The following is a 21,105-nucleotide window of genomic DNA, read 5'->3' on the forward strand; positions in this document are numbered from 1 at the left end:
TACGTAATATTATTATATTTGATTATATTTTGAGCAAAATTACATATGTTTAAAAATAACATTTATTGAAAATATGCATTTTGATTTAATAACTGGAGTTCATAGAATAGTAAATGAGTGTCATTTAATGAGTCTAGACAGTAGACGGTGTCTTTATCTTAATTAAATTCAGGAAATTATATAATTACTTCGTTAATAAAATTTTCGGGTGGGTTTGAAAGGAAACAGCATAATTTGTTCATTCATCATTTAACATCCAATGTGTAAATTTCTAAAATTGTAAATCAGAAAATGGATAATAATGAAGTTTTGAAAAAATTCGAAAACATGTCTTTGGCAGATGAAGTTTTACAAACAGAGGTCGTCATCGTCATGGATAGACCTTTATTATTTGTAACCATACATTTCATAAAGGTTATCCATGACGTGACGGCCACTATTATAGGTATGTAACCATACCATAATAATTTGTTATCTCAGTCTTACAAACTCATTTATATATATTAATATTATATATATATATATATATATTTATTTTAATTCTAGAAAAAACCAGCAGTCATATTTCAGTCAGGCTGAAAGGGCAGAAAAAGAACGTAAAAGAAGTTATTTTCAATTTATTACAGAAGAAAAATGTAGAATCAAGAAAACAAAAATATTGTTCCAAAGTAATTAAATAAAATATAGTATTATTCAATATTATAATGTTGTTTGTTTTTTTAGTTTTTAGTCTATTTTATAAAATTTTTTAAAAAATTGAAAAAAATTGAAAATTTCAAGTGCAAATACAATCCCGATTAAGGTGGCGGGGGGGGGGGGCAATGAGAACGCCGTCTCCGTGATATTTGTAGTAGGCTAACCAAAATCACAGGTATGGTAGCTCGGGGTACTTACTACGATGTGTGTAAGTTTCAAAACGATCGGTCAAAGGGTTGATTTTATATGATTTTCTAAAGGGCGTTTAGTTATTGCCGGGTGAATACAGCGGTAGACCACCGATGCACAATGAGAACGCCATCTCCGAGATATTTGTAGTAGGCTAACCAAAATCACAGGCATGGTAGCTCGGAGTACTTACTACGATGTGTGTAAGTTTCAAAACGATCGGTCAAAGGGTTGATTTTATACGATTTTCCAAAGGGCGTTTAGCTGTTGCCGGGAGAGTCTCGCAGTAGACCAACAATGCACAATGAGAACGCCGTCTCCGTGATATTTGTAGTAGGTTCACCAAAATCGCAGGTATGATAGCCCAGGATACTTGCTACGATATGTGTAAGTTTCAAAACGATCGGTGAAAGGGTTGATTTTATATGATTTTCTAAAGGGCGTTTAGTTGTTGCCGGGTGAATACAGCGGTAGACCAACAATGCACAATGATTAAGATTAAGATTATTAAAAGTAGACCACTGGCGTGTCAAAGGAGGAAAATTAAGGATTATGAAGAAAGGCTGCAGCAATATTTTAACACACGGTGTGACTGAAGGCGATATACGCTCATTTTAATCATCAATATAATATCAAAAATTTTATAATTTTATGTATATTATATCCCATCCCTGGAAAGGGAAGCGTGTCGGCTACCTTGTGAATACGTTTTTAGGGAAAACATTTGAACTGGTTAGCGATGAGAAGCTGATTACCGCAGCAAGTCCGATGTACTGGCATCATGCGGCAACTGTATGATATATCGTAAGTTTGGAAACTTTGTGAAACACTTGGGATTTTTTCAATACAAATACCATATAGCTTAGATCCTCCCCCCCGATACAACCATACCATTTGCAGAGCTCTAAGTACAAAACTCGAGTTACTACGACTGTTTAAAGGCGAGTAGTTACGATATGATGAAAAACAGATATGTTCTGTACAGGGTGGATAGAGCACTTTACAACTATACAGTATTTCTACTTTGAACAGTCACCAAAACTCCAATTTTTGTACCACCTTCATAAAAAGCATATGTATATATTCGTACACACGTCAGCTATTAGGTGTAAAAGTTTCAAAATGAACATCTAAGAATTAAGGCGTCCAGGGCTTATAACTGGAAAAATGATTATTTTGGTTGTAATCCAGCGAAAAATCGCTGTAAGTATCGATTTATCGACACCCTACCTGAGGATCAAAAATGCTCCCCGGGTCATGTTCTATAAGATTAATTGATAAAAAGCGTAGGACACGAGGGGCTAAAATTTCACTTAATGATTAACTATACTATACTATTACTTACAGGCCCGTACTGGCTACCTTTAAGGGGCGCGGGAAAAATATATTCATAGGGCGCCGACTATATTTTTATAATAATATGGAAAATAATATTTGAAAGAAGTTATAACGCTCCAAATTAATTTATGCCATAATTATTATTTTATTATATTTATTTATCATTTAGTAACAGAAAAAAAATACCACCCCTATTGCAGTACAAGGATATGTTTCCAATTCCAGTATTGGGGAGGAATAGAGGTGGTAAAATTAGGAAAAACATTGTTAAAAAAAAAACAAACATTTATAAAACTGAGCGAAAAGTCTAAGGTAAGTAAAAATGTTGATTAATTGTATAAAACTAATGCTAAGACAAATATTAACATACATTTTTTTTTGGACTAGGCCATAAATTCCATATCACTTGCTATGAACGAGTTATGGAATTCTGGTCATGTATTCGTTGACTTTCCATTGCTCACCACCGTCTTAAACAAAAACAATAATTATGCAAATGTGAAGGGGCATTTATTAACCAACAGTCTAGAATTACAATCATCTATATTTCAAAATTTAATAAATAATCCAACTTATCCTTTAATTAATAAAATTGTCCAAATTATTAAAAACGAGAAATTAGAAAATAATTATATTGAAAACAAAACAAAAATAATAGATATCTGCACTTATAATTCAAATCATTTTTTAAAGAAGAAAAATAAACAATTCATAGTCGCCTATAAAAAAAAAATTGAAAATATTATAAAATCAAAACAATTATTATCAATCATAAAATATGATGAAATTAAGTGAGTAAAAAATATAAACATAAAATAAAACAAACTTGTATATTTCAATTCATTGTATTTACAGGGATTTAAAATACGACTTTGGTAAAGGTTATACAAACTACCTACCCCCTTATCGATTTGGAAATGTCGGACCATTGGCATATAAGACATATAAAGCTATCATCCGAATTGTTTAAGATGAAATTAATTGATGAGGATGACATGTTTGAGGCTATTCACCATAACGTTGACAAAATGGTTCAATTTCCTTTTCATAGTGATCCTGATGTCAATTTGTAAGACTAATGTTTTTCTTTATACAGTACTTTATTTTATAATGTATATTTAATAAAAAAACCTGTTAAAAATATATGTATTATTAGGAATGATGAAACAGGAATTCAAATGTTAAATGAAGTTATAAAACAATATATCATAGTGTACAAATTAAAATTATTATTCACATTTAATGAAAGGTTCAATTATAATTTAAAAAACGCATTCACCGAAAATGGTGAGTATGTTTTCAAAAATATAAGATATGAGTTTCAGAAGTTTCTAAATAAAATAGACCAAAAATCGTATAGTTTTATACACAATGAACTGCGGCGAGTGTTAATATTATAACATGTTTAAATAAAATTAAATAACCTGTAATAAACTGTTCTTTGTTATTCAGAGATGAGTCCCAACATGCTATGTTTGTTGATACTGGTAATCATCTTCTTAAATTTTACATGGACCCTCTTATAATATATCATAAATATTCATTTTTGGAGACCATAGTTATTGGCTTGATACTTAAAGATCAATTTTTAACTGTAAGAATATAAATAATTTACTAATACATATAACAAATTTTTGTACATAATATATTATTTTTTCAGACCAAACAACTCTTTGCCAACTTAACAGCTTTTTCGAAATATTACTCCCTAAATTACCATACAAAATTAAATTTTAAATCACTCAAAAGCACAATAATAACATTAAGAAGAAAAAAAATAATAAATTCCATAGAGAAACATAACAAATCGGCTTTACATCATATTATAGATATGTTACTGTGAATGTCCGCAATTGGTGAGTGCTGACAATCACCTAGTGAATGTCGACATGCACCTATTAAATTGGTGAATGTTGAAAAATTAAAATAATATAGACATGCACTAGTGGATGTTGACATTTACATTAGGATTGTGGTCAATGTTGACATACACAACATAGTTTTGGTTAATGTTGACATAGGTTACGTATTCGCACATAATATTATAGTATAGTACTATAGACAATAATATAAAATAGAAATGATATATTTAGTTATAAATATTAACAATTAGATACTTTTATTAATTATGAGTCTATTTATTGCAACATGACAAACTATCATGACATTTTGAATTGCATAAAATGCCAACATTTCTACAACTACACTTTTTTGTGGTGCACTTTGTTTTGCAATTACATCGTGTATACCCTTGCCCACCGGTTGATGAATTGGATGCAGAAGCTTGCCTTAAGGAAATTTGTTGATCCATTTGTACATCAGTGATTGGTATTAAATTATCTTTACATACTGAAAACTGGTTTCTAGTGTATAATTGATTTATAACACCGTTTTTGGTAGCTAATTTATAATAATCATTATCTACTACATCTAATACTACAGCTAAAATATTTTGCGGATCCATTTTACTACGATCAACATTTGGAACTCGAATACGGACAGTTTCTCCTATATTAGCCGGAAGAAACTTTTGTTTTGAAGTTCTCAACATTTTTACGGCTTGTACTTGGAGACTTGTGATAGCCACTTCTCTATTCAAAATTATATTTTTTTTTCTTCTGTCAATTGGTTTATCTACAAATTAATTGAGTTGAATAAATTAAGTTTCGCTTATTAATTTATTTATTAATAGTACGTACTTGATATTTTTTTTGCCTGTTGTTCGTCATCACACGATTTTTCACTTTCTCGATCACCTTTTTCACAATCTGTTAATAATTTTCAAATATTAATTATTATTTATTTATTTATTTTTAATGTTTTTTTTTTTATATACTTGATACCTGTCTGATTATTTTCGTGTTGTTCGTCATCACTCGATTTTTCACTTTCTCGATCACCTTTTTCACAATCTGTTAATAATTTTCAAATATTTATTATTATTTATTTCATTAACTGTATATTAAATTTTTATTATAATTACTAATAAGTACGTACTCATATATTTGATTACGTTTTCCAAATGCTCTTCTGATTCAAGTTGATGTAGTTTATCTCGAGGAAGAGAAGACGAAAACAGACCCCTTTTGGGTTTTGTGCCAAACATAGCTTCATATGGACTTTGCTTTATACCTTCGTGGTATGCTGTATTTTTTGTAAATTGAACAAAATATAGACCATCCGCCCATTTATTAGTATTATTATCGGACATCCATGCTCTTAGTAGGTTCTGAATATCTTGATTCGCTCTTTCTATTGAACCTTGTGTTTGGCTATGGCGTGGTTTGCCATGAACTATTTTTACACCATCCCACATTAAACACAGTTCTGTGATTATTTTATTCACAAATTCCCTACCATTATCAGAATGTAAAATATTTGGTGCTCCAAAAGTTAAGAATATATGTAACAAATTATGGGCAACTTCTTCTGCGGTTTTAGATTTTAATGGCCGTAGTTGTATAAATTTTGTCAAATGATCTTGATAGTTCAAAATAAATTTGTATTCTCCATCTTTACACGTTTGCATATCAACAAGATCTATTTGACATCGGGAATTTAACTCTGAACTTATTAAAGGCTTCACAACAATGCCTTTTCTAGGTGCTTTTTGTTTTGTTTGACATTGAATGCATAAACTCAAATATAGCATAACGATTTCATATGTAATATTTTTGTACTTACATTGCAATTCTTTAATCATCCGAGTACGTCCTCCGTGTCCAGTTTGAATGTGTGTTTGTTGAATCATATCAAACATGTCTTCATTTTTTACATAATATATTATATTTGTTTCTCCTGGTTTTAAAGGAACTATAAGTTTAGTACTTCCCATTATATTCAATACATCATACCGCTTTAGTCGTCGATAGTCATTACGTTGTTTATTAGATTTATCTTTCGAAATGTTCACTTCACTAATTAGAAGTTTATATTTTTCAGCCGATAGAAAAAAAGAATTATCATGTCTCTTTTTAGATACTAAATTATTAAATTTATTATAAAATACTTCACGTATGTTTTCCATTTAAAAAAAAATATTTTGGTTATTGTGCAAATCACTATACTACGATAACACTATAACTACGTTGAATGACAATATCATACTAAATGTTAACGAGACAGTATATAGCATGGTGATTATCCAGATATAATAAGTCGCAGGGTAAGATAATAAAACATTTTATCGAAATTATCAACTTGTACAATACCTACCTTGTGTATTAGTTAATAGGTAGGTACTATAATATTAGATAATATTAGATTAAATAATATTGGCATTACCAACATTCACCAATATCGTTATATAAATGTCGACATTCGCTAGTAAATGTTTAAAAACAGTACAAATTTAATCAATATGCCAACATACACCAATGACTTTGGTGTATGACGACATTAACCGGTGACTGTCAGCACTCCCCAACTGCGGACATTCACAGTAACAGATACATCTATTCCAGAAATAATACAATTAAAAAAAACATCACAACTTTTAAAAGACATTTTATTTATGAACGAAACTAAATTACACAGAATAAAAAATAATCTTGAACATGATAGTCCACTTAATATAGAAAAGATGAAAAAAATAATTAGCTATATAAATTATATTCTTAATCAAGTTACTGTACAAAATTTCAAAATCCCGTATTCCGATCTTACAAATTTTTATAATAATAACATTATCACCTATAATAAAAAAATTAATTTATTAGTAAAATATTTAAAAAACAGCAGTTTTCCACAAAATTAAAAAAATTATAACGGATATATAACACCCCCAACCACACCGGCTACGCAATTGACAATAGACACAAAAATTATAGAAATAAAAGATACACCAGATCATATGAAACAACATGTAAAAACCTTTTATGGAAGGTACCTATATACTACAGTTAATGTAGCTTACATTTTTTTTTTCAAAATGAGAATGTGACCTAATTTGATTTTTTTTTTCATTTCAGATCAATAAGAACAGATGTTTTAAATGTATTAGACAACCTATGAAGTTACGATATAATTTTGATAAAAATTTAAAAAAAAACATTAAATAAAATTAATTATATTTTCGAATTTGCAGTTTACAAGATTTTTGCAATCGTTCCACACCGCTATGGTGTGGGGCCATTACGCATGGTGCGTTTTTTTAACCTAATTTAACCCTGAAATACTGACTACGGTGTGGTGGTTGACCAGGGTTCGAAACTCATATACGGAAAGATATTTTACTTACTGTTATTAATGTTGTATATGAATGATGCGATGATGATTATATGGTATAATGTGTGGTTTAAAAGAACAAATAGATAGTGAAAATTTCAATGGTGAAAATGTAAATATAAACATGGCAATACTTATTGCTACTGTAGTAAGCAGATATAATCGTTGATGGATTTAAGCAAAGTTTAACAATGCATGGTCTAATTTATTCGCAGTTAATAGGTAAATAATGTTTTTGAATATGTAATAAGTAATAAAATATTTTCGAAAAATCAATATATTAGAATTTCCCACATATGACATATGGATCGGATATTATGATTAAAAAGGTTGAATGTACGAACCATTTATTAAGAAATTACATTAATAAGCTAAGAGACATTGCGAATAAAAGAAAAAATTCCAATGGTGATCGGGATGTTTTAGGATATTACAAAATAATTTACTGAGACTTAGGTATGCTGTTACTGAAGCTATAAGGTTCAGGAAACATGAAACAGGAATTATTTCTTACGAAGAAAAATTGGCACGATTGAAAGCGGACGTCATAAATGGACCAAATCATGTTTTTGGAGATCATGACAATTGCTCTCAATATTTCTGCCAACGTCAAAAAAAAGGTAAAATTAAATTATTTTTTTTTTATACACTTTTCAGATTATTAAAATGTACTACATAATTTATTATTTTATAGGATTTTTATTTGAAAAAATTAAAAGATGATAATTTTTGGAATGATAAAATGGCGACTCAGCTCACCACATTTTACATGGACTTTCTCTTAAAACAGTTGATAAAAGATGAATTAAAATAAAATATTTTAGTTCTAGTTATAGATGTAAATTTATTTAAAAATGTCTACTATTGATTAAATAAAAATACCTATTTAGTTTATAGTCTTACAAAATATAAGTGTAATAAGTTATGATAATTTACAATAGATAGGTAAAATATATTAATAATTAAATAATAAATATATTATATAATAAATAATAATAACTATAGTAATTTTTATGTTATTTATTACAATAAATATTTAGTATTCCAATAAGTTACTGGTATACTATTATTGTATTATTGTATTATTATATTTTATCAGTTGTAAAAACTATCTAAAAATAGATGAAAATTAGAGGAAAAAAATTATCGAAGTATAAAAAAGTAGGTATTTAAGCTAATTATTATTGCGGGCCGCAGTTCCGGGAATACGTAATGTCGTCGATATGCGGACGGTGAACTGTCTGTGCCCGGTGGCACAAGAACGCGATAACGAATTTTACGAATTACACGTCATACTAACATCAATTTACTTCTCACACACTAACACGGATCAAATATAAATGCTGTATGAAATGCCTAAATATTACTCCTTAAAATATGTCACGCTCCAGCCACCTTAACCCTAAACTGCACAATGTTCCACATTTGGAACAATTAATAAGCCGTTAATATTGGCTCTTGTTTTGTTGATATGATTTTAATGTGTAGTTTTAATGAATCTGTATAGATGTCGCTAGCTATGTTTCCAGAAAAAATTATCCTATATCGTATGTGGGTGCTATAAACCTGTTCCAAAACGGCATAAGTACTAATTTCAAAATGTTCATTTTTCCCTTTTTTAAAGTAATTAAAATAAAATCAAGGAGGTTACATAAAAAAAAAAAAAACACCAATGGTTAGCTTATCTTCTGGTCTATAAAAAATAATATTGACTTGGCTGCTAATATGAGTTTATAAATAGCAATTCACATAAATACAATTGTTCCATATCTGGAACATTGAGCGCAAGAAGTACATAATATAAAAAATATTATCGCTCTTGTATGTACTATAATTAATAATAGTATTACGCATTAGTACGTGTTTACGACGTTTACGTTCGACAGTTTTACGTATATATAAATAATTAAAAAGTTAAATCAATTATTTTAACTATTGATTATATTATTTATGTTTATTTTATTATAATAACATACTTATTAATTATATTTGGTGATAAATCTCTGTTGGTTATTTAATAAATTATAAATGGAGAATATCGCAGACGACGAAGATTTAATTAGGTTTGCATTAGAAATACCTATTGACAATGATGATGAAAGCGGTGAATCTGATGACGAGTGTTTTATTGATTATGATCCAATAGTTGACAATAACTACAGTCAAAACGATTTTATAGAACAAGCTCCATCTACAATCACTGCAAGTATTCAAAATCAAAATAATATTATAACTCCAAATATTGAACAAATATTTATACAACCTTCGGATACAATCGATTTTGATCATAATTTATTAGATGGTTTAGAAGATTTAATACCTTTAATAAACTCTGAAGCATTAACCTCACCTGAACAACCACGTAGACAAAATAGACAAACTCAAACATCTAAAACTGCACCAAATAATATTCAAATTCAACCTCCGGTCGTTAGTTATAAGGATATAAATTGGAAAAAAGGAAATTTGATTTTAAATAAAAATGTCACTGAGTTTTTAGGAAATTCAAGTTTGCCAATTGAAATCAGACATTTAATTTCACCATTAGATTTTTTTAGTTTTTTTTTTGATGACGAACTATTAGACTCAAATGTTGAGCAGAGTCTATTGTACAGTGTACAGCAAAATATAAACAATACATTTCGGTTTACCAAAAATGAACTAAAAAAATATTTAGGTATTGTTGCTTTGATGTTTAAGAAGCTATTGGAATTGTGTGCTTGGAAATACAATGATTCAGGAAACTATGAGTTTAAAGCGATTTGAACTTATTCGTAAGTACTTGCATTTCAATAATAATGAAACCGCGTTGCCCGTGTCACATAAAAATTACGATCGTCTTCATCGAATAAGGCCCGTGTTAGATCATATTAAAAAAAAATGCAATTCAATTCCTATTGAAGAAAATTTGTCAATAGATGAGCAGATTTGTCCTACCAAGGCCCGTAGTTATTTAAAACAATATTTGCCACTAAAACCGCACAAATGGGGCTATAAGATTTTTGTTCTGAGTGGTGTATCTGGCTTTTCATATAATTTTGAAGTTTATTCAGGCCTGGAGAATAACCCTGATCAAAGACTACAAAATGAACCTAATTTAGGAGCGTCAGCGAATATTGTAGTCAGATTAGCACGTATTATTCCTAAAAATCAAAACTATAAACTCTATTTTGACAACTACTACACCACTCTTGCTCTTGAGGTTTACTTAAAAAAAAATGGTATATACAGTTTGGGCACATTACGAAGAAATAGAGTTCCTGGCCTCATTTTACCGGATGAAAAATATTTAAAAACGAAACCTAGAGGGTTTTCTTCTGAATGCTTGGCGGAAGTCGACGGAGAGGCTGTTACAGCGGTAATTTGGAAAGATAATAAATGCGTTACACTAATTTCAACTTTATCAGGAAAATTACCAGAAACTGAAGTCAAACGCTTTGATAAAAAAAACAAAATTCGTAGTATAGTGCCATGTCCAAACATCGTTGGTGTTTACAACAAACATATGGGTGGTGTAGATTTATTGGATGCTCATATAGCCCGATATAGAGTAGGAATGAGGTCTAAAAAATGGTATTTTAAAATGTTTTATCATTTCTTTGATGTTGCGATGGTTAATGCGTGGATTTTGTACAAAAAAGTTAACAGTGATGAAAAGTATATGCCACTAAAAGATTTTCGTCAAGAAATAGCCGTATCATTGTGCAAAATTGGAGAAAATCTAACACCAACCAGAGGGAGAAAACGAAAAGAACCGGAACAAAGTGAAAAAAAAAACGAGGTGATAAGTCTAATTTGTTTAGATTATTAAATATAAATAAACAAGTATTATTATTTTTTCTAGGATATCAAACATTTAAGCCACCAAGAGACGTACAGTTGGACATGATTGCACATTTTCCAAAAATAACCGACAAGAGAGAACGCTGCAAAAATAATGGTTGTGGCAAAAAAACCTCAATTATGTGCCGAAAGTGCAAAGTGTACTTATGTTTAAATAAAACAATATGAAAACTATAATTATTCCGATACTAACATAATTAATATCCCAAAAGATCAAATGCTTGACATGAAATGCTCAAATAATGAATTTACACAAGATCTTAACGTTAATATACAGCCTTCCATTCCTTCATCAATTGAATTTGATAAAAGTAATATTGTTGATTTTGGAAATAATATTGTTCCCAATGATTCTCTACATGAAGATGAACCTCTTGATGCACACAATTTTTTTTACAACTCATAATTTTTTTTTCGTTACCATTTAGCTTCAATATGAAGGGAAAATTATAAAAAAAATTTTTAGTTTAAAAAATTGTATGAAAATGAGAAATTTATCAAATGGCGTCATATGTGCCACTATGCGCGTAAGGTTCATTTTGATACCAATAAAATAATATTCAAATATCAACACAATTTTCACTTATTTATTGTATTATTATCACTTAATAAATTGAGAACATTCTATAATTAGTTTATAATTACTAATTAGTAAGAAGTAACAACCAAATTATTTTTAAAACAACTTATTTACTAATTGTTTTTTATTTCAAACAATAACAAGTTTATACTTTTAGAGATCATAAGTTCGTGTAACTGATCACTTTCAAATTATCACAATCGTTTGTTATACAAAATGTTTTCTAACTTAAGATATAAATAACTTCTTACTTTATTTTAATAAACTTAACTATATATTTATTACCCTTATTTTATTTTTGAGAGTGGAAATGTTCCATGCATTCTGGGCATACAGGCTCGTCGCATTTTGAACATTTATAGCGAGTACGACTTCTACACAGATCATCATGGCACCTTAGAGCGCTCTTCATCTCATATTTTTTCGGCCAATGATTTTTCCCATCATAACGAATTTCCGGAATACTTTTATTTTGTCCTTCTCTGGTTTTTTTTTTTAATAGAACTGGAGAGGGTGAGGCACATGGTGAATTCGAAGGTCGTCCTCTTTTTTAAGACGATCAGATGTAGAATTTAACTGTGTCAAACTAGTTGCTATTGAAGCTTTAAAATGTAACAGCGATAAAGGGGGGTTTTGACTTTGTATATATAAAATCCATGAGTTCACAATCGAAATATTCAAAAACTGAAAAAATATCCGAAGGTACCATTTTTTGTTTTTAAAGCCGTGAGGATAGTGAGATATAAGACGATCCATGAAATTCACACCTCCCATACATTTGTTGTATTCTTGAATACAAAACGGTCTAGTAATTGGTATCTTTGTTTTTTCTTTCTTGTCGTAACGTAATATTTCATCAAATGGTTCTGCGCCAGCATACAAAGAAATCATGTGAACTTCTCTTTTATCTATCCAGCGCAAAACTGTTATGTTGTCTTTTGACGTAGCCATTGTACAAGAACCTCGTTGAAGCATTTTACCTGGTACTAGAGAAGTTTGTATTTGACCAATTCTATTCATTCTGACCGTTCCTATAACCCATATACTCAAGGAACGTAATTGTCTTATAAGTGGTAATGAAGTAAAAAGATTGTCCATGAACAACTTATGATTTTTACCATGCAAAGCATGGCATAAGTTCAGAACAGAATCACCTATTGGACCATATTTGCTTCGATCCTGAGTAGATGCTTGATATGGTTCGAAACAGTTGACGTATCCATTGCTATTTGCTTGTACCCATATTTTAAACCCCCACTTTTTCGGTTTTGATTGAATGTATTGTTTTAAATGACTTTTACCTTTAAAAGGTATCATCATCTCATCAATAGAAATATTTTCAGTTGGGGACGCACAATCGTGAAAAGTTTTATGAAGTATTTCAAGAACCGGACGAATTTTCCAATAACGATAATTTAAATTTGGAGCACTCAAGTTATTTGTAAAATGTAAATAACGTTTTATTTCACTAAATCGATTAACGGACATAACATTTGCAATTTGATCCATTCTTAGACCAGGCTCACTTGACCAATACATTCTAGTGTTTGGATACTTTATATACGTCATAATAATATTAATAGCAATAAAAGCTTTTATTTCATTTTTAGAAACATGGTATGAAAAATTACCATTTTGGGCTGCATATTGACAACTTTCGTTAGCAATAAGTTCAAAAATAGAATCTGGAAAAAGTTGAATAAAATAGCCATACGGTGTAAATGCTTGAATTGAACTTAATTCACCTGTAAACTTAGGAATGTTTCCTACATAGTTATTGTCTTTACCGGGGTACCATTTCTCAGGTTGTTTTTTGGTTTTTAATTTTTTTACAAGAACATGATCTTTTTTTTTTATCGTAGCTACTTTATTTATTTTTTGATGTTTTTTATTTATTTTATATCCACGTAGTAATCTTTTATGATTTTGTTTTACTATTTTATTGTTATTACTCGCTATTTCTGTACTTGCAGTCGGTTCATCAATATTAGGGGCATTTTGTTTATTTTCGAATTTTTTAAAAGATGCCTCGTCAAATACCTGATAATTTTGTGCATCTTTGTCATATTCATTCATCAACTGCTCAAATTCTTCGTGATCAAAACACAAATCATCAGAAAAATAATCGTCATTTAGATTTTGATTACCAGCAAATAAATGTTCATCCGTAATTTCTACGTCGTCATCACTTAAATCACTAAATTCGGATCCACTTGGTGGATCACAGGCCAAAAACCGTTCAATATCAACATCTTTTAGTTTTTTAAACGCCATTCTAAAGGAATAAATATAATAAGAAAAAACAATTTCCTAGGCAACTACGCAAAACATAATTATTAAAACATTCCGAACCTGCATAGTGGCACGTACGATGCCGGCTGAATAATACAATATTGTAGCAATACAAACGTTTATTTCTTATAAACTTATAATTATTCCAGTTAAATAGTTCTTAATAATTAAAATAAAAAATATTTGGACCTCGTATCTATTAAATTACCAAAGTTATAATATTTCAAAATATACAACATAATCAGGGCCGGATTTAGAACAAGTGCCGCCCTAGGCCCTTTTAAATATGCCGCCTCTACCCCAAGAAAAAAAAATTGTAATTATTACAAATAAATTTATTTCATTTTAAAGAAATTAGGTCAATAGTCATTATAAACAAAACAAATAATAATTATAAATCCTAATTAGGCATTATCAGTATACATTTTGAATCTTAATCTTAAAATAATCTTAATAATCTTTAATCTTATACCTAGTAATACTTAATAGTTAAACTTATACCTAATCATAACCTATGTTATCTATAACATTTTACGACGAACTTTTTTAGACGCGAAATCGTCGATTATATCATCATAATTTATACTTCGAAGCATCTCAGATTCTATGTGTAGTATTGATGTCGCGTTTAATCTATCTGACTCCAAAGTTGAACGAAGATGCGATTTTACTCTTTTCAATGCTGAAAACGACCGCTCTGCTGTACAATTTGTTGCAAACGTGCACAAATACATACGTAACGCTGTTGTGACGTTCGGATAAATATCTATTAAATCATTTGTATACAACATCTTACAAAGTTCTTGGGCGTTTCTTTTTTTATCAGATTTAAAAAAAAGATGATCACGCAAATGAAGACATTCATTTGTAAATGATTCTTCAATATCATTAGGATATTGTTCTATTAGTGCCCTAGTTTTTTCAGAAATTATTTCCTCGTCAAAACTACAAATATTTGTAAGAAAATCAAACTTGACACATAAATTTTTATATGAACTGCCTCGCCTTACGAGTTCAGCATTCAATTTATCCAATATAACGAAGAATACATTTATTCTGAAATCTTCCTTGCCTGTTTCTGTGATCACTTCATTCATTGTTTCGTCGAATTGACGTTTTCTCTTAACAGTTCTCCGCTTGTCTTTTTTGTACTGCATTTCACCGCATATTTGTATAGCTTTTCCTTCATATTCTTCAAAATTATTTCTAATTCTAGATATGTACTGCTCTAAGGATCCATATAATTCAACAATCATTCCTAACTCAATATTAACTGATTGAAGTTTTTTATTAACTATATGAAACCTTTCTAATACTTCATTCCAAAAAACAGTCATAAAGCACATTTCTATAGTATTAAAAGGTTTCAAAAGAACTGAAGCGTCAAATTTTGTTACAGGTTTTTCATTGGCATCGTCAATAATAGCCTGTAAAGCGTTTTTAATTTCACTCCAAGAAGTACATAAAGATTTACCCGCTTCGTATCTTGCTGACCATCGGGTTTGAGACAAACTTTTTACACACTTAGACTTTTTTAAATAAAATAGTAAAATTTCCCAACGATGGGTAGATGCTGTGAAAAAGTTATATAATTCTTGTAGATATCTAAAATATGTTGTCGATTTTTCACAGCAATCCACGGCAGATATCCCCACAAGATTTAGGGAATGTGCTGAGCAAGGGACATAAATGGCCAACGGAATAACTTCTTTAATTCTGGCTTGAAGGCCAGTGTATTTACCAGCCATGTTACTGGCATTATCGTATGACTGCCCGCGGCAATTTTTAATATCCAAATTATATTGATTAAGTGTATCAAAAACTGCATCAGCAAGTTGTTCAGATTTATGCCCAGTATTGGCAATAAACTTTAAAAATCGTTCTATAGGAGTACCATCTTTTGAAATGTATCTTATGATAAAAGACAACTGATCAACATGGGATACGTCGGGCGTCGAATCAACGCTTATCGAAAAATACTTTGAAACTTTGACTTCTTCAACTATTTGTTTTGTAATTTTTTCTGCCATAATTTGTATAAACTCTCCGTATGTCTGTGAAGATAGATACGATGTATTACCACTACCGATTTTACCGTAATGGCGAATATGCTCTGATAGAAAGGGATCAAATTCTGCTAAAAGCTCTAATGTCATAATGAAATTACCGCTATGATACGACCCAAATTTTTCTTCACTGCCTCTCAATGGTAACCCTCGAATTACTAAAGAACGTACAGTAGCAACTATTCTTTTTAAAATATTTCGCCAATAATTGGTTTCTTGTTCTAATTGCAAAACAATTTCTTGGTTTATTTTACCTGCAGTTTTCCCCCTTTCGATTAATGCAACTGTTGAAGTTTTATGAGGAATAGAATTTTCGTGATCGTTTAATTTTCGTACAGCATTTTTCCAATCATTAAAACCAATAGTTACTAATGTTGATAAATGTGCACTTCCAAAGAGTCGACATGGTGCACAAAACACTGTACCAGTAGATTTCGAAAACACTAACCATGGTCGTGACTGTACTTCACCATTTATACGTGTTCTAACAAATAATGATTTATTTAAAAATCTATTTTTGTCAGGATACTCACGTTTAGAACATGTAAAATCATCATTTAAATTTTGATTTATTCCGTGTTTTGCCACATAATCGCGAGTTACATCATTAATAATCCATTTAGCCGGATCATTATAATCAATATAAAATGTAGCCGGATCCATATTTAAAGTAGAAGTTGTTAAATTATTAATGACCAAATCCGATTCGCACTTACTCGTTTCAATCTCTTCTAAATCATGTTGATGTTGTTGACCATTATCAGGTGCATTCAAAGAAGACGGTGTAGCAGGTTTAAAGAAAGTACTTAGTTTAGGTATTTTATTTAGAACTTTACTCTCTTTATATTCTTTATCTTTGGCTCGCTTTTTATACTCTGAACCACTAAAACGTTTACGACCGTCACTCATAGTGAAAAAATGCTAAATACTGTAAATTATTAATTATTATTTATTAAATATATTATGTTGTAATATGCACTCCCGACAATGACGAACAATAAACTGAAATGAATTGTGGTCGTGTGCGATGTGGATACACAATATCTTTAGCCAATTTCTATATATATTATATTTTTATCGTAATTACTTTTAGGAACAACTTATATTATTATATACCTAGGTAGGTATCTTATCTTTATAGCTCACATTACGAGAAAATTGATTTCGGGTTAGTGACATTTTCAGTTTCATGCGCCCGTATATTTTACATACAGATATCTAAAAAAAAATCATATAAATATTTCATGCATTCATATGATTCTTTTTTTATTTCTTACAAAATTTGCCGCCCCAAAAAATTTGCCGCCCTAGGCCCGGGCCTCACGGGCCTAGGCGTAAATACGGCCCTGAACATAATGATAACACGGAACGTTCGAGTATTATTAATTCAAACTTACTTTAAATTGTGATAACAAAATAGTGCGTGACCGAATGATATTTTTTTATCACACTTATATATTGACAGTGTGACCAACAGAAAAAATCATGTGTTAACGATATCGAGAACGCATAAATATATGATTTTAGTTGATGGCATCATATGTGCCAAGATGCATCAAGAGGTGAAGTAGCACAGAGTTCTGAATCAGACTTAGATGATAGCTTTTTGAGAGATATATCTTCGAACAATTTTAAAGCACTTTCTCATAATTCTTCGTTGGCTGAAAAACTACGTTTTATGTCAAATCATCCTATACAGCCACAGTATGATCAACTACCATTTAACGCATATAAAATATATTTTCGTCCATTATCTAATACTGATAACACTCGTATTCCTAGATTATCATTTGATAGGAAAAATGAAAAGCTTTTTTGTGCCGTGTGTTTAGCTTTTTAAGTAAATAAAGAATCCATTTTTGTACAAGGTGTTCAAGTAAGCGCTAAAAATATTTATAAACAAATTAAAGTACATGAAAATTCTAAAACACACGATGAAGCTGTTTACGCTTATATGCAAGCAAAAAAAGTTAAAGACGTTTCGTCTCTTATTGATATAAATCAACGAAATAGTCGAGTAATTCAAGTTCAAGAACATAGACTTTTCCTATCAAGAATAATTGAAGGAGTTATTTATATTGGCAGACAAGGAATTGCTTATAGAGCTCATAAAGAAGAACAAGCATATACACTAGACAATAGAAGTATGAACCATGGAAACTTTTTGGAGTTATTGATGTGTTGGTCAAAATTTGACCCGATTCTTGAAAAATATCTAAATATTGCGATTGAAAAAAGTAAAATCCGTTCAAATTTAAGTGGAGGACGTGGACGTGGATCACTTGTTACATTTATTTCAAAAACTACGATCAATAAAATAATCAATTTAATTTCACAGTGGATACAAGAGGAAATTGGAAAAGAAGTAAAAAAAGCAAATTTTTTTAGTTTACTCATAGATTCCACCCAGGATGTAAGTGTAACCGATCAATTGGCTGTATGTGTCCGTTATGTGATTCAAACTGAAGTAAAAGAACGATTAATTAAATTTTTACCAGTACAATCATCAAAAGCAATCGATTTATATAACTTAATTAAAAATGTTTTGGAAGACATCGGGTTACCTCTGTCTAATATTGTAAGTCAGGCGTACGATGGCGCCGCGAATTTAAGTGGTATTCACAATGGTTTACAAGCTCTCATTAAAAAAGATGCACCTCAATCTATTCACACACATTGCTTTAGTCATCTTTTAAATCTTACACTTACACAAGCTTCTGATTCGTGTTCAGAAGCTATAAATCTTTTTGGATTATTGGATCGTTTGGCTATATTTTTTAGTCAATCATATAAAAGAATGGGAATGTGGAAACAAAATGTTATTGAAAATTCTGTTGGAAGTGAAAAAATGTTACGCCTTCAAAAAATAGGACAAACTAGGTGGTGGAGCAGAGATGTTGCGTTAAATAATGTATTTGATCCATTATTCACACCAACTAAAGAAAAACATAGATTTATAACAGTAAAAGATGGTAAAGATTTTGATCTTGGTGCAAAATCGGAAGCTCTGAATATTATAAACAACTTACTGAAGTTTGAAACTATATTGACAGCATATGTGTTTCAGTCATTGTTCGTTTTAAGTTCAACTGCATCGTCTTGCTTACAATCCAAAAAATTAAATTATACTCAAGGATATAAACTGTTGCATAATTTAAAATCAAAATTAATCGAAGGAGTTAATAATTTTGAAATTATTTTTATAAGAACTACTGAATTTATTGAATATTTACAAACGATTTTAGAAGAAATGGATGGAACAGATAACATATTTTGATCAAGTACTTTTACAAAAAAAAGAAAGCGTTTTAAAAAGAAAATGTCAGGTGAATTGACAGCAGACGAAAGACTAGTTGATGAAAAGAAATTGTTTGAAGTTGAAGTTTATAAAGTTGTTTATAACAATGCACTTGCTAAATTAAGCAATAGGTATGTTTATGAAAATATTAGTTTTGTTAATTTTTTACTATTTTAGTTACAGCAATATTTCTTAATGACATATTTCTATTACTTGTTTAGGTATATGATCAATGAGGATCTAATTCAAGATGCTGCATTTTTTGATCCAAGAACATTTTCAAAATTAAAAACTCCCGGATTCATGTTTCCAGAAGGATCATTGTCCAAAATCGCATCCATGGCCAAGGTCGATGTTTTAGATATTCAACGTCAGTTGATAGAATTTGCTCAAAATTACGAGGCCATAGCAAATATAGATGCTAGTATTCTGTATGAAGATTGTAACAGTGAATTTTTCGAAGAAGAAAATGAAAACCACACAGATATAGAAGATGACTTAAAATGTGCATTATCCGAAAAAAATCGTTGTAAATCGTGTATTTCATGTGCATTCCTTTATGTATACACATTAGTGACTCATACACCAAATTACAATGATTTATATACGGCATATAAGGTAATATTAAGTTTAGCTTTTACTCAAGTAAGTTGTGAAAGGAGTTTTTCAATACTTAAAACTATAAAAACTAGACTTAGGTCAACTCTTTCTAACGACAAATTAGAAGCATTCATGTTTATGAACCTTGAACGTGGCATGATTGTACCTCATGATATAATAATTGATCGATTAGGTGCCACTTCTAATGAAATGAAAAGGATGCTTATTGGGTAATTACCAATTATTATACTTACAAGAATGTTCAGTTATGTTTAATTTTTAGTGTAAATAAATATAATATTATTAGAATTCTACTTATATATTTTTTTTTATTTGTTGCAATTATTTATTTAAAAATAATCATTTTACTGATAAAAATATTTATAGATATGCATTAAATATTTGTTGTATGATGGGGTTCTTATAAAATATCTTGTTTTGCTGTCTACATAGCAGATAGTTAGTAGTCTGTTCATGCGCGAGGCCGTGGTATAGTAAAATCACAAACATTTGTAGCAAGTCTTAATATTATCATATTTATGTAAGGTAAATGGTAATAACTAATAAATAATCAACAATTACTGTGATAGCTGATAAGCAAATATCATAATTGAATAATAATTCGATGGAAAAAAAATTGACTTTATTATGTTTATTAATTTTCCGTAAAAGATGGCCCGAAGTATTAAAATCGCTGACTGGCCTGTCGCCTACCCAGTCCGCCCCTGCCCCATCATACTCGTAACCTGGGAGCAGGGAGGGTGTTTTTAATGCTAAAGAATTAAATCAAATCTGTGATCATTTAAAATTTTTACCATAGTTAATTTTGATACCGATGAAATTATAATTATCAATAATTAATACGCAAGGGCAAAGTGTGGTACGTGCAGACCGTGCAGTCCGCAAGTTAAACACTATACTTAATATGTATTATTTTATATTATTATATTATTTATATTGTATTATGTTTTATAGAC

The 21,105-nt window shown here is 29.9% G+C and overlaps 4 protein-coding genes across 4 annotated transcripts; 1 reads left to right on the forward strand and 3 right to left on the reverse strand.

Annotated features, from left to right (window-relative positions):
* Positions 1–4,357: 4,357 nt before the first annotated feature.
* Positions 4,358–6,058, reverse strand: LOC132925960 (KRAB-A domain-containing protein 2-like). Its single transcript, XM_060990315.1, has 4 exons — positions 5,221–6,058; positions 5,067–5,135; positions 4,923–4,991; positions 4,358–4,857 (listed from the first exon to the last, which is right to left on the reverse strand). The coding sequence occupies exons 1-4, from the start codon at positions 6,056–6,058 to the stop codon at positions 4,358–4,360; spliced, it is 1,476 nt and encodes a 491-aa protein (XP_060846298.1).
* Positions 6,059–12,367: 6,309 nt separating this feature from the next.
* Positions 12,368–13,411, reverse strand: LOC132925961 (piggyBac transposable element-derived protein 3-like). Its single transcript, XM_060990316.1, has one exon. The coding sequence runs from the start codon at positions 13,409–13,411 to the stop codon at positions 12,368–12,370; it is 1,044 nt and encodes a 347-aa protein (XP_060846299.1).
* Positions 13,412–14,685: 1,274 nt separating this feature from the next.
* Positions 14,686–17,139, reverse strand: LOC132925962 (zinc finger MYM-type protein 1-like). The gene has a single exon (XM_060990317.1). The coding sequence runs from the start codon at positions 17,137–17,139 to the stop codon at positions 14,686–14,688; it is 2,454 nt and encodes an 817-aa protein (XP_060846300.1).
* A 631-nt stretch (positions 17,140–17,770) lies between these two features.
* Positions 17,771–20,873, forward strand: LOC132925963 (uncharacterized). Its single transcript, XM_060990318.1, has 6 exons — positions 17,771–18,002; positions 18,099–18,514; positions 18,569–19,263; positions 19,531–19,659; positions 19,750–20,358; positions 20,801–20,873. The coding sequence occupies exons 1-6, from the start codon at positions 17,771–17,773 to the stop codon at positions 20,871–20,873; spliced, it is 2,154 nt and encodes a 717-aa protein (XP_060846301.1).
* Positions 20,874–21,105: the final 232 nt, after the last annotated feature.

Source organism: Rhopalosiphum padi, chromosome 3, assembly GCF_020882245.1.
Source record: "Rhopalosiphum padi isolate XX-2018 chromosome 3, ASM2088224v1, whole genome shotgun sequence".
NCBI classification, from domain to species: domain Eukaryota; kingdom Metazoa; phylum Arthropoda; class Insecta; order Hemiptera; family Aphididae; genus Rhopalosiphum; species Rhopalosiphum padi.